The 19,778-nt window shown below is 43.4% G+C and overlaps 1 protein-coding gene and 1 long non-coding RNA gene across 2 annotated transcripts in view; one reads left to right on the plus strand and one right to left on the minus strand.

The window, feature by feature from the left end:
- The window catches only part of LOC122743261, a 189,254-nt gene extending 179,147 nt beyond the window's left edge, over positions 1 to 10,107 (minus strand). The window contains exon 1 of the long non-coding RNA XR_006354982.1: positions 9,976 to 10,107. This is a non-coding gene — a long non-coding RNA (uncharacterized LOC122743261). The remainder of the gene's footprint in view (positions 1 to 9,975) is intronic.
- Positions 10,108 to 10,468: 361 nt separating this feature from the next.
- On the plus strand, positions 10,469 to 13,092 carry FAM181A (family with sequence similarity 181 member A). Its single transcript, XM_043986455.1, is given in 4 exon segments — positions 10,469 to 10,582; positions 11,631 to 12,316; positions 12,318 to 12,512; positions 12,514 to 13,092. Coding segments are annotated over 3 exon segments (846 nt in total). The 5' UTR covers positions 10,469 to 10,582; positions 11,631 to 11,713; the 3' UTR covers positions 12,562 to 13,092.
- Positions 13,093 to 19,778: the final 6,686 nt, after the last annotated feature.

Genomic DNA, 19,778 nt, shown 5'->3' on the forward strand with positions numbered 1-19,778 from the left:
TTCTGAAGGGAAGGGGCAGGAGGGCATTCTTTACAGACATGGAGGACAGCCATGGGCGTGATGGGGGTGAGAGAAAGGGGATTGATGTCAAATTTGGGAAAATCCAATATAGCCAGGAAATGAATGGAAGCAATATGAATTTAGGCTTTTAAAGTCTTTGGAGTCGATTTCAAAGGACTTTAATTACCAGGATGAGAAATTTGTATATTTTCCCCAAAAGCATGGGTAGCCACTAAGCAGAGAAATGACACGGTTAGGTTTGTCCCTTAGGAAAACAATTTTGGCAGCTGTCTGGAGGCTGGATTGGAAAGGGGAGGGACTTGAGACAGGGAGACTAATTGGGGAACTATTAAAGTGCTCAAACAAAAGATGTTAAACTATGCTAGAGATCATATGAGTGGAGAGAAAGGGACAGATATGAATGGTTGTAGAAGTAGAATCAATTAGACTTGACTACTAATTAGATGGGAGAGGGTTGTGAGACAGATGGAAGAGTCAAGATATGATGATAATAATAAAACTAACATTTATATAGGGCTTGCCATGAGCCAAACACTGTGCTAAGCACTTTACAATTATCTCATTTGACCCTCACAACATCCCTGGGAGATAAGAGCTATTTTTGTCCACGTTTTACAGATGAGGAAACTGAGGCAAACAGAAATTTAGTGACTTCCTTAGCTAGTAAGGGTCTAAGGCTAGATTTGAACTCTCTGAACTTCTCCAGGCTCATAACCTGGTACCTTTTCAGCTTCCTTTTGTATGTTGTCTTTCCCATTAGACTATACACTTATTGGGTGCAAGGACCAAATTCTGCCCCCCCCCCATTTGTATGCCTTGGTAAGTATGTGACTTGGCACATAGTAAGCACTCAGTAAATTGATGGATTGGCCTGTAGGAAGATAGAGGCCTTCCTGATTCCAGGTCTAGTGCTCTATCCACTATAGAAGCTTGGACAATTCCAAGTTTGCAAACCAAGATGACTGGGAAGATGAGTACCCGCCACAAAAACAGAAGAGTTTTATGGACTGGTGTGTTTAGAGGTAAAGATAAGGAATACCGATTTTGGACATATGGAGTTTGAAAGTCTAGAACATTGGACCAGATTCACTGAGATAAATCTAATGGGGATAAATGTAAAAGTCTCACACTTAAGTTAAAGAAATCAGCTTCATGAGATAGTCACTGAATTCTACAAGTAGTTCATCTGAAAAAGATTTGATGTGAATGAGTCAATAGCAGAACTCCCTTTTAATTGACATAATGTTTCTATATTCCTCTCTTTAAAATAAAAATGACAAAAAATAAGGAAGATCATAATCCACTGTACTTGTCTCAGGTCAAACCACAACTGTAGTATTGAGTTCAGTTCTAAGCATCCTCTTTTAGAAAGGACCACTGATAACATGGAGAATGTCTAAAGTTAAGCACTGTAGACAGCGAGGAGCCCTGAGTCCCTATGATGTGAAGATTTATTTGAAAGAATTGGGAATATTTAGTCTGGAGAAGAGAAGATTGAGAGGTGATCTATTTTTCAAGTATTTGAAGGATTATCATGTGCTGGGCCCTAGAGGACAGAACTACAATCACTGAATGCAATTGCAGAGAAGCAGACTAGGGGCCAATACAAAGAAAAACTTCCTGATAATTAGAGCTATCCAAAAGTGAAATCAGGTTGGTGGGTGATGACCTTTTAAGAAATCTTTCACTAAGGGGTTTCAAGTGATGTCAACCCACTAGCAATGTTTTAGAGGGATTTTTTGATCATAGTTACACTAGATGGCTTCTGGTGACTCTTCCACTTCAAAATTCTATGATATACCAATGGAGCATTGGATGATGGCACAATGGATAGAGTTCTGGGCTTAGAGTCAGGAAGACTCATCTTCCTAAGTTCAAATCCAGTCTCAGACACTTCCTAGCTGTGTGACCCTGGGCAAATAAATTAACCCTATTTGCCTCAGTTTCCTCATATGTAAAATGAGACGGAGAAGGAAATGGCAAACCACTCCAGTATCGTTGCCAAGAAAACCCCAAATGGAGTCACAAAGAGTCAGCTGCAACTGAAACAATTCAACAACAACAAATGAAATTCCAAAGGGACATTCAAGAGTAGGCGTTCAAGCAGGCAAACTGACAACAAGGAATTGGAATTTAGGACAAATACTAAAGTTAAATTTATGAATTCTTTATGATAATCTAATAGGGAGCAGATGAGATCACCAAGGAAGAAGAGAGAAAAAAGAAACATGGGATTCAGGACAGAATCTTCTTAAAACTCACAAGTTCAGGGGCAGCTAGATGGCGCAGTGGATAGAGCACCGGCCCTGGATTCAGGAATACCTGAGTTCGAATCCGGCCTCAGACATTTAACACTAGCTGTGTGACCCTGGGCAAGTCACTTAACCCCAATTGCCTCACCCCCCCAAAAAAAAAAACTCACAAGTTCAGATGACAGTAGATAGAAGTTAATCCAACTAAACAGAATGAGGAGCAATGAGGAACAGGTGAGAGAAGAACCCCAAGTGTGGTGTCATGGAATCCAAAGGAGAGATCATCCAGGAAGAGGGGGGTAGTGAACAGGGTTAAAAGGTGCACAGAGGTCAAGTAGGATGAACATTGAGAAAAGGACATCAGATTTAGTGGTTATTTCACAGTGCTCTCCTCTATTGTCCAACCAAATAGGATTACTCACCATCCATGAACATATTCTGCCCTGTCTTGCCACTCCATCCTCGCCTCATGCTGCTCCTTTCAAAATCCCTTCCATATCCTTTAAGGCCCCGCTTAAGCACTACCCCTATTATCCTTCCACCAATCAGAAAGGGTCCCTCCCTACTACTTGTATGACCTGGGTAAGTCATTTAACTTCATTTGGCCTCAATTTCCTCACCTGTAAAAATCCCTTCCAGTTCAAGTCTATGTCCCTACTCTACTCTCATAACACTTTATATCTTCTTATGAAAACTGTCACATTACCTAATAATAGCTGTGGTTTAACGCAAAGAAGATGGGACTAGGAATCCAGCCATCTGGGTTTGGGCTTTGGTTCTCGGTCCCAGGCTCCATTGCTTACTACCTGTATGGCTTTGGGCCAAAACTTCATCTTGAAGTAGAAATAGTAAGGTTTAGAAGACCATCCTGTGTCGTTTTTTAAAAAGTGCCGTGTAAATCTAAGAATGTTATGTCGGGAAGTGAGAAGTACAAGAAAGTACAGTTGAAATAGTGCTAGATTTGGAATCAAGGTCCCTGGGATCAAATCTTCACTCTGACACTAACTACATTGGGCAAGTCATTTAAACTATCTTGGTTTCCTCAATTGTAAAGTGAGAGAACTGGAATAAATGACCCAGGTTTCTTTTGTGTCTGGGTCTACAATCTTATGATCATAGACAGGTAGGTAGCATTGCAGATAGATTCCTGGGACTAGAGTCAGAGTTCAAATCTCATCTCAGATACTTAGTAGTTAAGTGGTGCTGGACAATTCACTTAAAGTCATGTAACCTCTGTCTTCCCCAATTAACTCAACTTGTAATATGATGATACTAATATCACTTTCTTCTCAGGGTTATCATGAATATTAAATGAGAAAATATTTGTAATGCGCTTAGCACAGTGCCTGGTACATAGTAGGTACTTAATGTTTCCTATGAAGCATGAACTTGTATCCTTTACAAAGGAGGAAACTGAGGGGAAGCTAGGTGGCGAAGTGGATAGAGCACTGGTCCTGGAGTCAGGAGGACCTGAGTTCAAATCCAGCCTCAGACACTTGACACTTACTAGCTGTGTGACCCTGGGCAAGTCACTTAACCCCAATTGCCCTGCAAAAAACAAAACAAAAACAAAAACAAAAAACAAAGGAGGAACTGAGAGCCAGAGTAGGGAAGTATGAAAGGTGTAAGGCATGGTCCCTGTGGCCAGGGAAATGTATGATATATCCAGGGAGATGACTTATGGAGAAGAATAAGTAGAAACCTAATACAAGGAGTAAAATAATCAAGCACTGAATTATGGGATACTTGGCTGACAATTTTGACTTTATTGGTGATCCCAATAAATCTGTTAATAGGCATCCTAACCCTTGGGCAGTTAAGTGGCAAAGTGGATGGAGTGCCCAGTCTGGAGTCAGGAAGACTGACCTCAGATACTTACTAGCTGTGTGACCTTGGGCAAATCGCTTCACCCGTTTGCCTCAGTTTCCTCATCTGTAAAATGGGCTAGAGGAGGACATGACAAACCATTCCAGTATTTTTTTTGCCAAGAAAACTCCAAATGGGGTCATGAAGAGTCGTACACAACCAAACAACAACATAACCCTTCCTTTTCAAATGAGGGAATTGAAGCTCAGAGAGGAGAATTAACTTGCCCCAAGGTGACACAGTCAGGGTGAGATACAAGATCTAAACCCCAGCTGCCTAACTCCAGAGCTCATATTCTTCCTCAGCATACCACAGAAGCCTGTAATTTAGGTGAAAAAAAGGGGGAGAGTAGAGTGACCTGGAGAAAGAGTAGAGCCTCCTGGAGGAGGCAGCACCAAAGGCGGTCAGGAAGTATTTGTATCTTCCAAGAAGACATTCCAAAGAAAGGCCAGAGGATGCACCAAAGGGTACAGGTGGACATGAATGTGATGTGATGTGGGGGCAGCAAAGAGAATGAACTGTTGAGTCCTGGGTTCATGTCAGAGAGAAGGATCATAGGACCTAATCTGATCTGAATAGAACCTTAGCTTCAAGACAGATTATTCCAACCTACTCATTTTACAAATGAGAAAACTGTGGCCTAGACAAGTTAAAGTGCTTGTCCAAGGTCAGACAGGTAATTAAGTAGCAGAGCCGAGATTCAAAGCCATCATTCCTGCCTCTTAAACCCAGTGCTCTTTGGAGAGCTGGAATGCAAGACCACAGAACGTGGCATTGCGAAAATAGGAAAAATGAAGTCATTTCAGGTCCTTGAGTAGAGATTCCATGATAATGGTGTTGTTGTTCCGTCATGTCCAACTCCTTGTGACCCCATTTAGGGTTTTCTTGGCAAAGATACTGGAAAGGTTTGTCATTTCCTTCTCCAGTTCATTTTACTGATGAGGAAAGTGAGGCAAACGGGGTTAGGTGATTTGCCCAAGATCACATAGCTAGTGCTTGAAGCTGAATTTGAACTTGGGTCTTCCCAATTCCAGAAATGGCTCTCGACACCCTGCCACTTAGCTGTTCCACCTATCTACTGCTTCGTGGTTACAAAGCACTAACACTGCAATTCTTTAACCTGACATTCAAGACTTTTGAATATCTAGTTAAAACCTGCCTTTATTATCTAATTTTACACATTCTTCCTTCCTACATTTTATACTGCAGTCAAACTGAGCTCTAATTATGTCTTGTCCTCTTGTGCCTCCATGGATTTGTGATCTGTCCTCCCTGTCTGAAATGTCTTCTCCCTGTTGAAATCATTCCCTTCTATAATGCCCGTATTTGGCTCTCTCTCTTCTTTGAAATTGTCCTTCATTTTCCCAACTGCCTCCTCAAAGTTCTCTCCCTTTTCTCATTGGTCTTATATCCCTCCTCTGTTGCCATTATAGGCTACTTTCTATCATGCTGAATTGTGCAGAGATCTTGTCTACCTAATCATATTTTAAATCCCTTGAACCTAAGGACTATTTTCCTTTTTTTTAAATTTTTCTGACCTGGATCAGTTCACCCCCTCCCAAGGTGGCTTGGTGACCCTCTACTCCTAAGGGTTCACTGTATTGGTGCAAGACTTAGTGAAGAACTTGATGCAGACAAACTGCAGCTCAGAACTCCTGAACACAAGTAATCCACCAGCTTCAGCATCCCACTACACCTGGCTTTGACTGTGTTGTTTTTTTATTTTGTATTCCTTCTACCTAGCCCAGGGTGTTGCACAAAATTAACATTTAATGAAAGTTTGTTGGATTTAATTGAATTTATATATTTATTTGATCTTCCCAGAGACCCTGTAGAGTTGGTTGTGACGCAGTGGAAAAACCTTCACTTTGTTGTTGTTCAGTCATTTCGTGTGTAGTTGACTCTTTGTGATCCCCATTAGGGGTTTTCTCAGGAAAGATACTGGAATAGTTTGCCATTTCCTTCTCCAGCTCATTTTTACAGATAAGGAAACTGAGGCAAACAGGGTGAAGAAATTTACCCAGGGTCACACAGCTGGTAAGTGTTTGAGGTCAGGAAGAAAAGTCTTCCTGACTCCAGGCCTGGCTCTATCCACTGTACCATTTACCTTCCCCCAGCTTCTGTGGAAATACCACAACCAAGTAAATATTCCTTCCCTTCCTTCCCTTCCTTCCCTTCCTTCCTTCCCTTTCTTCCTTCCTTCCCTCCCTCCCTCCCTCCCTCCCTTCCTTCCTTCCTTCCTTCCTCCCTTCTGCAGGGCAATGAGGGTTAAGTGACTTGCCCAGGGTCACACAGCTAGTAAGTATTAAGTGTCTGAGGCCGGATTTGAACTCAGATCCTCCCGGATCAAGGGCCAAGGGCCAGTGCTTTATCCACTGCGCCACCTAGCTGCCCCCAAACAACACTTTTCAAACAGAAATGTAGTAGGTAGGACAGTAGATTAGGAGTCAAGAGAGGCAGGTTCAAGACCTAAATCTTCCAATTACTTAGCTGTGTGATTCTAGGCACATGTCCAGGCCTCAGTTTGCTCATCTATAAAATGAGGCAACTGGACTAAATGGTCCCTCCCAGCTTTGACATTATTCTGTACCTTGTGTGTTATCATCCACATTTTACATATTAAGGACCCTGAGATTCAAAGTGAATAAGGCACAAGGACACAAAGCTTAGGACTCCAGTTCCAAATATTCTATGATTCTAAATGGCATTCCCCATCTGCTTCTCTTTCTTGTATATCAAATTGTCACTCTGTGATGAAAGCATTATCCTAAAAATATTAGGGTTGTATGTCACTGTATTCAGAATGGACAAGGATAGCTTCATTCTTTTATTTGTTCATACATTCACTCATTTGTTTTGTGGGGCAATAAGAGTTAAGTCACTTGCCCAGGGTCACACAAGCTAGTAAGTGTCAAGTGTCTGAAGCTGGATTTGAACTCAGGTCCTCCTGAATCCAGGGCTGGTGCTTTATCCATTTCACCACCCAGCTGCCCTCCCCATAGCTTCATTTTAATATTTGTATCCCTACATCTAGTGCTATGTTTAGAACATGATAGGAATTTTATAAAGGCCTTTTGGTTCTCTGAATATACTGGTAGTCTGGAGACAAGCTGGGAATAAGGGCTAATAATATTTAAATGTTCATTAGATCAGGATTCTTAACCTTGTTTTTGTCACTGACCCCTTTGGAAATCTGGAGAAGCCTATGAAACCCTCCAATATTATTTTTAAATGCATAAAATAAAATCGATAGGATTACAAAGGATTTAAAAATCACACAGGCTATCCCCAAAGTCAGTGTAGTTTTAAGCTATTAAAGCTAAATCGCATTAAGAATTTGGAGCACCATATACCAGAATACAGTTGTCAACTTTTTTTTAAAGTTCACATTCCCCAGAATAGGAATCCCCTCATCATCACAGCGTCATAGATTAAGAACTGGAAAGAACCTTATAAATGACCTAGGGCAATCCCGTGAGGGTACAGATGAAGTCTCTTTAGAAGTTTAGTGAGACCAAGGTCACAGGTAGAATGTTGCAAAAGGAAGTATTTGAACACAGTTCTTCTGTCTACACCGTTCTTCCATCTACACAGTTCCTCCATCTCCAAAATCCAGCGAATTTTCCATCGTATGGTACTACATTGCTACTTAGGTATCCTTTAATCGCTCAGAATCATTATTATTCCCGCAGTGATTAACAGTAAAGATTCCCCTCTGGAAAGACTCACCGTCTGGAGATTTTAGCTGGCCTTTGTCTGAAGAAACAAGTGTTTTCATTCCGCCCCCCCCAACTTATTTGATCCTACTGACAAGTCTTCAGCCTCGAGTTCCCTTACTGTAGTGAAGGGGAAAGGACCCCCTAGTCTCACACCTGTTGGCTTTCAATAACTAATTGGCCTAAAGATGTTTCCTTTTGAATTTAATTGAAAGGAACTGATTGGACGATCATAGGATATTGCAACGGGGAGGAATTTTGGAACACAGTATTAGAGCACGGAATGAGGGAGCAATAAGAAACCTTAGGACATGGAATATAAGAACACAGAAGGTATTTTAGAATTGGAAGGAACCTTAGAGAGCACACAGACTGGTCACCTTATCCTCAAACTATTATTAGGAAATTCATTATGTTGAAATAGTTATTAATTTTTTAAAGTTTATGGACCCCAGGTTAAGAAATCCCGATCATAGGATCATAGATTTAGAGATGGAAGGGTCCCCAGAGATCTATCTAGTTCAACTTCTCTCGATTTTCAGATAGAGAAACTGAGTCCCAAAGAAAGGAAGTGACTACCAAGTTCACACAGTTTGAGCAGAAGGGGACCCTCTCTTTAACTGAAGACCAGCCACCATGCCTGAAAGGGAATTCCCATAAGGTCAGAGAAAGAAGCCACGTGAAACAGTTGGGAGGGCCCTGCCTTCAGCATTTCCACCTGCCCTCCCTCGAGTGTGGGGATGAGCCACCACCTACAGGAATTGCCGGCTTTCTGAATTTACTGGGTCAGGATTTCTCCTGGCCTCTCCCAAAGGGCGGGCGCTCGGTGAGATGCCTGGGTTCTCGGGCTATTGAGTTATTGCCACCGGCTTCGGACAGCCGGGGAGAGGACCAGGAGGGGGACGAGAAGGAGGAGGAGGAGGCCACAGCCGCGGGGGAAGCCTCCCTCCCAGAGCTCCGGGTTAATAAAGGAAGCAGCTCAATTAGCATTTCACACGCTTTTCTTCCCCCTCACGGTCCCGGCCCCGCAGTGGGCATGCTCGCTCCCCTCAAAGATCGCCCTGTTTTCGCTCCTCGCCAGCGTTGGCAGGGTGATTGTGACCAAGGTGCAAACTTGCTGCTATTGTCTCCGGGCCAGGGGGAGCCATGGCGACTCGCTAATATGACACAGGAAAATGTTTGCTGATGGTAATTCTAGGGCTTTGTCTAACTCTTTCTCCATCATGACGACTCGATTTAAGTCTCTAACTGTTTGACTACAATGCAAGAGGGCTATCCAACTCCATCCCTTTGTCCGGCCAGTTTGAATGGGGTAATTCAGCCTTTGTGCGCCTCAATTGAGGGGCAAACATAAAAGACAAGATTCTTCAACGCTCAGGCCGGCCTTTCCATGGATATCTATCCCCGCAACTCTTTAGAGCGCCGGGTCCTTTCCTACCTAGCTCTTCTGACATCATTCCTCCTCTCCTCCCCCCCCCCAATCATCTTTAAGGAAGAAGAAGAAAAAAGATGGGGGGGGGAGCTTTTAAGAATAAAAATAATAATAATAACGAAAGTAAACATTTCTGGAGCACATCGAGGTTCCAAAGTACTTTCTTCACGAGAACCACAATCCCCATTTCACAGATAAGGCACCCTTAGACCCGAGAGGCCCGCGAAGTGACTTGCCCAGGTTCAACATCAAATTCAATTCAACAAACATTTATTAAATGCAGAGAAGCATTAAGAAAAATGAAAAATTCAGACAAGACCTATTTATTAACCTCATTTTACAGAAGAGGAAGCTGAGGCACGGATAAGCGAAATGATTTGTTAGCCTCAGTTTAGAGATAAGGAAATCGGAGAGCAGAGAGATGAGGTGACTGCCCAGGATCACTTAGTAAATAATAACAACTAACATTGGTGTGGCGCTTCACTTTACCCGTGCTATCTCATTTAATCCCCACAACAATCCAGTATGGTATGTGTTATTATTATCCCCTGTGTTACAAGTGAGGAAACTGAGATACACAAGGAGATGAAGTGACTTGCCCAGGATCGCACCGCTACTAAGCGTCAGTGGCGAGGTTCGAGACCAGCTCCTCTGCCTCTCTTAAAAGGAGACAGCCTCATCAGCTTACCCCCTCCCTAATTGTCCCGCCGCACTGGAGCATGGCCGCCCACGTCTCCAGGCCTCACTGGGCTGTCTTCAATACGGAGTTTCAAGTTTCTCTTCCCCACTCACTCAGCATCAGCAGAGCCCGCGTCCTGGGCGCTTGAGAACCGCCCTCCCCGCTCCCCGCCCTCAACCGTCCCCATGCACCCCCTACCCATCCCCGACACAGAAAGGATGGAGGGAAGGAAAAGTGGGGGGGGGGGCAGAGGACGGGAGGGGGGAGAATGAGGGGGCAGAAATTTGCCGGGAAATGATGGTATTTTATTAGCTGTCTTTTTTGTGATGGTCCCCATGGTAACAATTTGTGATGGCAAAGAATGTGGGAACAGGGGGCCCGACGCCTGATTGGGAGTCTTTGTATTTGCAGAGTGGCTCCTGATTGGCCGGAGAAGTCCCCCAGCTCGAAGGAGTTGATATTCATTCAGACTACTCAAGTGCCGCTAAACTGCTTCTAAACACTCCTAGCCGCTGGTAGCTCCTCCAAAGGTTGGTCGTGTATAACCTGCATAACAAGATTAGCCCGCCGCCGGGTCCCTCCTCAGCCGCATACAGTAACAGTCAATATTTGGGAGGTAGCTTGGCCCACAGTGGGCTGGGTGAAGGAGAGGGAGGGAAGGAAGGAGGGAGGGAGGAAAGGAGAGAGGGGAGGGGGATGAGTGCCTGCATGCGTGTGTTGGGGATGCAGGGGATTTGGGCGCTTGTGAAGGCATGAAATTGCTGCAGATGTTTTACCGAGTTCACTGTTACCTATGTAACCAGATGAGCTAAGAACAGGGCAGTCCCCTCCCCTAACTCAGAGGCAATAGAAGTTGAGGCACCTTTTCAGGACAGTAGAGGACAGGGAGGAGGACTGGGTGGTTGGGGGGGGGGGACGGGAGGGGGCGGTTATAATAGAAGTGAGAAGGGTGTCGTGAGAGGATGGAGAAAGAATAATTGGGGTTGTAGAGAGTAGGGCAAGTGAGAAGGAATGGGGTCTGGGAGAGGCGAGAGAATAGGGATGTAGGGAGTTGGGTGGAAAAAATAAAGAAATGAAGGGGAGACAGGAAGAATAAGAGGGTGTTGTGAATGCGGATCTAAGTCTGGGGCTGTGATGAGAGAATTGGAGGAAGATGGAGGACTGTTGTGGAGTGGAAGAAATTAATTGGTGTACTGTAAGAGGGAGATGCGAATGGGGGGAGTGAGAATAAGAGGTGGGGTTTCGGAGGGGGGATGAGGTTGCGGTTTGAAAGGGGAGTGAAAGGAGAATGGCGGGGGTGGAGGGTGGGGGGTGAGGTGCACTGCTTTCAAATGCCAAGACAAATTGTGAATGTTGCAGATGCTAACGCTACTGAAAAAAAAAAAAAGTTTGCTGGTTAGGCTTTTAGGTGCTAGCCCACCAGGGAAGTCAGCAAGTGTGTATGGTGGGTGGGCTCCTGCTAGAGGTGGCAAATGCATCTCCCGGGACTGGTTTGTCATATGTTTCCCCTAGTTATCAATGTCCTTGGTGTTGGTTTTTTTGTTTTTTTGTTTGTTTATAAAAGGAGACAATACGTGTAAAGTACTTTGCAAACTTTTAAGAGCTATAGAAATGCCAGCTACTGCTTATCGCTATTATTATTGGTATTATCGTCTTCTTCTTAGGTCTGCCCCTTGTCCATCTGCTAAATTGTAGACCAGGGAATATCGGCTCTTCATGGAAATCTCCGGGAGGTGCACCCGGGGAGATGGCATCCGACAGTGAGGTGAAGATGTTGCTCAATTTCGTGAACCTGGCCTCCAGTGACATCAAAGCTGCCCTGGACAAGTCTGCCCCTTGCCGCCGCTCCGTGGACCACAGAAAGTACCTGCAGAAACAGCTCAAGCGGTTTTCTCAGAAATATTCCCGGCTGCCAAGATGCTATCCCAATAGATCGGGGAATCTCACCCAAAAAGGGTGGCCTGAGGATAGCCGTTGTCGCACCCCCTCTAATGGCAGCACAGAGAAGGGCCCAGGAATTCCCCGGGGATGGAAGAGAATTTTCTTGAAGAGCAAGTCCTGCAAAGAACAAATCCCAGAGGCCTCAAGGCCAGACAAGTAACCCATGCGAAAAAGACAGCTGCCTGCTTCCTTCTGGGAAGAACCCGGCCCTGCCAAAGCTACTCTGGAGGGCTAGATGGGCTTTTCAAAGCCGTAGGGAGGTTCCTGCTTATGCGGGGAAAAAAAGCAAAAAAGAGGAACTGAGACCTTGGGTTCAGAGGACTGCACTGTATCTGCTTCTCCCAGGGCAGAGAAGGAATCCCCCAAGGTCCCTTCAGCCTCCCTCATGGGCCGAATGAGTGCCTGGAGTCTGTTGTCCATTCCAGTACCATGGACAACCCATCTACCAGAGCCCAGGAGGTCTGCCTCAGTCTCCTGTGCCAGGCCTGGGGCTTGGAGCGAAAAAGGCCATCTTACCCAGGGGAAATGGGCCCATTTCTGCAAGGAGCCTGGCAGGCCCGAGCCAGAAAGTTTACAGACCAGTGGTCTTGAAGCCCATCCCCACCAAAGCCAGGGGTTCCTCCTCCCATTTTTAATGTTTTCAGCTATATCTAGCCCCAGGTGAGTGACCCTTGGAAAGCACTGGACCCCTATTTAGTGAAGGTACCTTCTACCAGATCTCTGGATTCTTGGAGAGGAAAGCTTCCCACCCCATCCCCTGTAGGGGAGATGGCCTAGAAAGGCCAGGAGAAACACTGAAAGGATTGACTTCTGCATATTACAGAAAAGCACATTCAGAGGCTCAATGGTGGTATTTAAGTAATTATTGTCATGCGAGGGAATGGGGAGGGGAAGGGAGGGGTTGAAGGCTATTTTCCCAGTCAGCATCAATGAGATCTGGAGCCAAGGTTGATCAACCAGTCAGCAAGTCAGAAGACAATTGTGAACCAGATAACTCCATCTGTACTGTAAACAGCCGTTCTAGCAGCTGGGGTGGGAGGGCAGCTAACTTTTATCTGATAGATTGCTCATGGAAGCAATATCCTCTTCGTTTGCCAAGAATTTGTAAGCCAGTCTCATTTTTTTTTCTTCCTTGTAAAATATCAAGGGTTTAAAGAATAAAGCAAAGTAATTTTTTAGTTTCTATTTCTCAGATCTCTTTAAATTGAATACCCTATTCTGTTATATACTTGTTTCCTTCCCTAGACCTTACTTTTAAAATGATTAGATTTAACTAGGCGATTCTCAAGGTTCAGTTCTGGCTTCACATGCTTAAGTTTGGTTGCTTCATCATCAGAGAAGCCTAATCAAAACAAAAAACCAAAGGCCAGTCACAAACGATCTCATCCTTCAGAAGTCTGGAAGCAGGTCAGTTTATCGACTGAACAAAAGGGTCAAAGGTCAGAGCACGGGCCATAAGGTAGGCAAATCTAGGTAAGTATAGTCACTGATGAGTTAGCTATTTCAGTAGAAAAGAATGGGAAATGTTAAGCAATTTAGGTACGTATAGTCCCTGTTGAGTTTGAGAATGGAAAAAGAAAAGCAGCACTCAGCCTGTTCTATGGTGCCTTAGTATGAGCTTAGTTATTTGAAAAAGCTCTAGAGAATGATGTGTTCTGTCTTTGAAAAGATACTCAGGACTGAGGTAGGCTGTATCCACACTATTGTGGACTATGCATCTTGCCAGGTTGGGGACAAAACGAAACAGTCCACCAGGAGTTAGCACATGAAGATAAAATAATTATTTTTGGTCAATTAACTTTTCATCTTTTGAAGTGACAAGTAGCCTTTGGCTGTGCCTCCCTTTGCAAAATGAAGTAGAGAATGATACAATGACCTAGATTAATTAAGGTCCCAAATTAGTTTTAGCTTAAAATATTCAGATAATTTATTAAGACATTTGTTGAATATGGGGTCTTAATTTCATTGCAGAGATGGCTAAAATGTCATCAAACAAAAATGTAATTGTAAAAACCAATGGCAGATACTGTCCATGTCCTGGTCTGTACAGGGGACAAAGCATCAACCGTAGAAGGAACGTCAGACTAGGAATTGGTATGCCTGGGGTCCATCCCACCATTGCCACTAACTCGCCATATGACTTTGAGCGAGACATTTCCTTTCTCTGGGGCTCAGTTTCCTCTTCTGTCAAAGAGAGAGGGGGTTGGACAAGATGGTCAAGATTTGAAAATGAAGTGATTCTGTTGGAGAAGGAAATGGATTGAAATTTTTGGGGGATGAGTGATATGGACTGGGATGAAGGGAAGGCTGAAAGGGGAGTAAACTTAAGGACAGTGGAATGCAGAAGTGATGCCCAAAGCAGGGATGGGTAGCTGACACTTTTAGTCAGGAGTGTAAAAAAGTCGAGGATGACAGACCATAATTGAACAAGGCAATATTCAATAGCAATAAACATAAAGGCTAATTTTTTTAAAATTCAAGTCTCAAGTAAAAAGTAAATGGCAGGGAGATATATCTGGATGACTGTTCCTGTGAAAAAGAGTTGGGATTATGGATTGTGTTTGACTTAATATGAGTCAATAGTGGGACATAATGCCCAAAAAGGTTATAGACTGCATCAAGAGGATTATTATTTCTTTAAAGAAGTGATGGGGATTCAGGGCCAGTTTGCTGATTCTCCTGCTCTACTCTGATCTGGTCACATTACATCTACAATATTGTATTCATCCTGGGCAATGCATTTAGGAATGCCATTGATAAGACTGTGTGCTTTCAGAAGAATCAGATGTATCAGGGAATTAGAGGCTATGCTTAAAAATAACCATCAACGAACAATAACCTGGAGAAGAGAAGCAAGGGTGGAGATGGGTTGGTTCATTGATCACTGTCTTCAAGTATTCATAGGGTTATCTTGTGGAAGAATGGTGAGACTTGTTCTTCTTGATCCCAGAGCACAGAACTAGGGGACAATGGATAAAAGTTTCCAAGAAGGAAAAGATAGGTCCAGGGGTGTGCTGAAGTTAGCACCTACCTACCTGCTAGGGAGAGTCAATTGTTAAATTTTCAGTGTAAACTTTACACCTTAGAAATCAACAATTCTACAAATCAGGACTTAATTTGATCTTTTGTTGATTGACTAGAATGTCTAGGAGGCGAAGAATATTTGTTTATATTTGTAAATGCATTAAAACTTAATTTGCAAATGTAAAAAAGTCATTCTTAGCCATAGGTACAAATAACATGTAAAACACTTTGCAACCTTAGAGCTGCTGCTCTTACTGCTGCTACCACCAGCACTAGCATTAGCACCAATACTACTACTATTACTGCCGCTACTGCTACTGCTACTGCTGCTGCTGTTGCTGCTACTGCTACCACCAGCACCACTACTACTGTATGAGCCCTCGTATGTGATTTAGTCTCTGGATTCAAGTGTCACCTCTACCACATACTAGCTGTGTGATTGGGGCAGCCAAGTGGCAAAGTAGATTGAGTGCTAGGCATGCAGTCAGGAAGACCTGAGTTTAAATATGACCTCAGATGCTTACTGTGTGATCCTGGGCAGCTCCTATCACCTGTTTGCCTCAGTTTCCTCATCTGCAAAAGGATGATAATGATAGCACCTACCCTGTCCCAAGGTGGTTGTGAGGATAAAAATGAGATACTAATTGCAAAACACAGCCCTGTACCCAACACATAGTAGATACTATATAAATCTTAGCTATTATAAAATACTTGCCCCTCTTGGCCCTCAGTTTCCCCATCTGAAAAGAGAGGCTAATAATACTTGTATTCATTTCCTCACAGAGGTTGTGATATAAAAAAAAACATTTTGTGAACCTTACATCACTGTAGAAATGAGAGAGATTGTTGTCTTTGGACTGGTCCCACAATTTCACTAGGATATAGAACTCTCAGTGTGGAAACTCCTGTTGCCAATGCAGATAGATTGGCACCTTCTCTCCAACTTGCGGGTTTAGAGAATGGCTTGGGTAGAGGGTTGTGATTGGTTGACATGCATCAGAGACAGGGTTTGAATCCATTTCTTGACTCTGTCTATCCACTACACTGTGCTGCCCCTGATGAGTTATTATTATTATTATTGGTTAGAACCTGACTCCAGATGAACCCAAAGGAGTCTGTGGGCTGTTAGGGGAAATGTTTGCACATAAGGAATGCCTGTAGGAGGCCCATTTGTCTTATGTGAAGTCCTTGGCAGTTTCCATTGCCAGAAGAGGGAACAAGAACCTGCTATGTACCAGGCACTCTGCTAAATGCTTTTAAAATTATCATCTCATTTGAGACTTGAAACAACCCTGTGAGGTGGGTGCTATTATCATCCCCATTTTTCAGATGAGAAAACTGAGGTAGGAGGAGAGGAAGTGACTTAACAAGGGTCACAGGGCTAATAACTATCTGAGCCCAGATTTAAACTCTGGTTTTCCTGAGTCCAGATCCAAGGGCCTATCCATTTCACTACCTAGCTGCCTCTGTCGCCATCAGGAAAATTATGGTTAATACTAAGAATGAGTATGGTGTTGCTGAAAGGGAAATGGATTTGAAGACAGAGGAGCTGGGGTTGAGGCCTGGTTCTGCTGTTCACTCTCTCTGTAACTTTGGGCAAGTTATTTTTCCTCTCTGATTATCATTTTCCTCATCAGTATAACAAGGAGGCTGTACTACATAATCCTTAAGTCCCCTCTATCTCCAAATATTGACTCCGACAACTAATGAGTACAACTCTGGTGGGGCTGTGATGAGCAGCTGCTTCGAGGAGATAATATGGCACACAGCCCTCCTTTCAAAGGATCATGAGGCCACAAATTTAGTGCTGGTAGGGACCTTAGAGGCCATCACATCCAACCTCTCCCATTTTACAGATGAGAAAACGGAGGCAGAGATGATTTAAGTGACTTACCTAGTATCATGGAGCATGAGGTAGCATTTGAACCCAGATGTTCCTAATTCCAAGTCCACTGCCCTACCCTATCCACTGTATCACAATGCCTCTCAATTCTTTTCTTAACATACCAAAGGGTTAGTGTCTGCATAGTTGCTTTCAGTCTCTTGGATGGGATCCTTCATAACAATGATCTGCCCAGTCTGCTATATCAGCTAAATGAGCTGTTGACTGAGGGGATAGCCTTGGATGATGACCCATAATGGATAATATGGTTGGGTAATATAGAGACCCAGCCTCAGTTTACCCATATGCAACCATTTGCCAAGTCTTATCAATTCTACTATTACCCACCTCTCATATATGTCCCTTCTCTCCATTCAAATGACCACCAATCAAGTTTAGGCCTTCATGGCCTCTTGCCTGCCAAGAATAATGCCCAAAGATATGATTTGATAATGGTCATGCTTAGCGCAGTTAGGTGACGTAGTGGATAGGTTTCAGGTCTGGAGTCAGAGAGACTCTTCTTCTTTGTCTTAGTTTTCTCATTTATAAAATGAGCCAGAGAATATCTTTGCCAAGAAAACCCCAAATGGGGTCACAAAGAATCAGACATGACTGAAGGGTATGAACAACAACAATGCTTGTGCTTCATCAGGCTCGGAAATTATGCTTTATTGATCTGGATATCTACTTCAATTAACCTTTCATCAAATGGCTTTCAAATTAAACTTTTTTTTTGGTGGTGCAATGGGGGTTAGTGACTAGCCCAGGGTCAAACAGCTAGTACCTATAGAATGTCTGAAGCCGGATTTGAACTCAAGTCCTCCTGAATCCAGGTCTGGTGCCGTATCCACTGCGCCACCTAGCTGCCCCATAATACTTTTTATCATTTATAGTTCTTTCCAAGATTTATGATTTTCCAAATGTCATAACAAATAAATCTGCCTCTCTAGGACTAAATTGTGAATGAGTAATAACCCTCTTCATCATCATTATTATTGCCTCTAATAATTATCAAACATTTTCTCAGCCCTTTCTTTTTAACAGAGTTGTATAGTTGAGATATATTCGGTGAACATATGTCCTTATACCTCTTTCCTCTCAATACTAAGAATAAATCATTTGGCATTAAAAAAAAACACCTTACATTGCAAACAAGGGAATCCATTTTATTTGATCTGATTCAGGTGTTTTGCATTCCATAAGGGCAAACTGGATTAGTCAGCAAAGCTAAAACCATATATAGCGCAAATACACTGGCCATTGAAGAAAATTAATATGCTGCATTATTTAATAATCAATACTACTCCGTGATCCATTCTTTTCCTCATTTTGTCAAAAGGGTGAGAAGTTTCTGAAGGGCCTGATCCAGTGATGTGATCAATCCCGGCCCCCAAAACATCTGCTCATGGACTCTCAATTTTTTTACTTTGTAGACAAAAATCCAGTTTGAACTAGGCCCTCCCTAGGAGACAAGTCTCCTGCCCTTACTTTCAAGTCAAAAGTTAGGGTGACCGTCTACATGGGGTAAACCAAACTGGGGGGAACCTCATCGAGATGGCTTTTGTTTTTCTAGCCAAGATTGCTAGAGGAAGCTGGGTCTCATAAAAACAGCTAGCATTCCTTAAGCATCAGAGAGAGGGTAATCAAGAATATCTGAAGGCCAGCCCCACTATCCCCCAGCTGCAAATTGCTCCTATCACACCTGGTATTAGTGGGAGAGGAGTGAGAGGGGATATGATGAAGTAATAAGGAAGCGCTGAGAATTCTTAACCCCCCTTCCATTAAAATATATATAACTTGGGATTGCCTTAACTTTGCCAGAGGAGGTCCAACTAAATGACTGTAGGCCAACAGAGGGAACACACACTAGGTTTAAAAGGCCCTGTTGGCCCTCACTCCAGGTAATCGATCAAGGCCAATGAATGATCCAATGTGTTGGTTACTGCTAGACTAACTAGGGGCAGCTAGGTGGTGCAGTGGATAGAGCAATGGTCCTGAAGTTTGGAGTATCTGAGTTCAAATGTGACCTCAGTCACCAAGTTGTGTGAGTTTGGGTAAGTCACTTCACCCTGGTTGTCTCAATTTCTTCATCTGTAAAATGAGCTAGAGAAGGAAATACGCCAACCACTCCAGTATCTTTGCCAAATGGATGCATGGAGAGTCAGAAAAGACTGAAACGACTCAAAAACAAGCTAGGCTAACTAATAAATTGATTGATCATGCTCAGAACTTTGTCTCTCAGGATTTCTACCACAACACCATTAGGTTCACTACAGAATGCAGATTCAACAATGCTGCTAAAAAAAAAAAATTCACATCCATAATCTGGGCAGCTGGGTGACACAGTGGATAGAGCACCAGCCCTGGATTCAGGAGGACCTGAGTTCCAATCCAACCTCAGACACTTGACGCTTACTAACTGTGTGACCCTGGGCAAGTCACTTGACCCTCATTGCCCCCCCCCCCCCCCGCCAAATTTCACAACAATGCTGCTTTCCCCTCCAAGATAATGCAGTTTAAGCTTCACAGAGAGCAGCAATCAAATTAAAAAAGAGGTAGGTGACAGTACCTCTCTACCCTGCCGTTGTGAGACAATCTCTGAATGTTGTGTTCCATCTGGGCATCACATTTTAGGAAGGACATAGTTACCAGTATAGTGTAAGGCCTTAAGATTCTACCAGGACCAGCTGAATTTGAATATCCTGAGCTTCCATGGAAGTTCAGTCTAAGCTCCACTTCCTACCTGAGGCCTCTCTTGCTCCCCTCGCTTTGCCTCTGTTAGCTTCTCCCCACCTGGAAATATCGTGTATATACAGGATATGCTAAAGATCTTAGTGTGTTTTTAAAGTTTTAATGGCTTAAGACTGCTCTGAAATTTTTGGGACACCCTATATTTTTGTACTTACACATATACATGTTGTTTTCCTGAAAGATTATAAGGCTCCTCTAAGATGCAGGGTCTGTT

The sequence above is a fragment of the Dromiciops gliroides genome, chromosome 2, assembly GCF_019393635.1.
Source record: "Dromiciops gliroides isolate mDroGli1 chromosome 2, mDroGli1.pri, whole genome shotgun sequence".
Taxonomy (NCBI): Eukaryota; Metazoa; Chordata; class Mammalia; order Microbiotheria; family Microbiotheriidae; genus Dromiciops; species Dromiciops gliroides.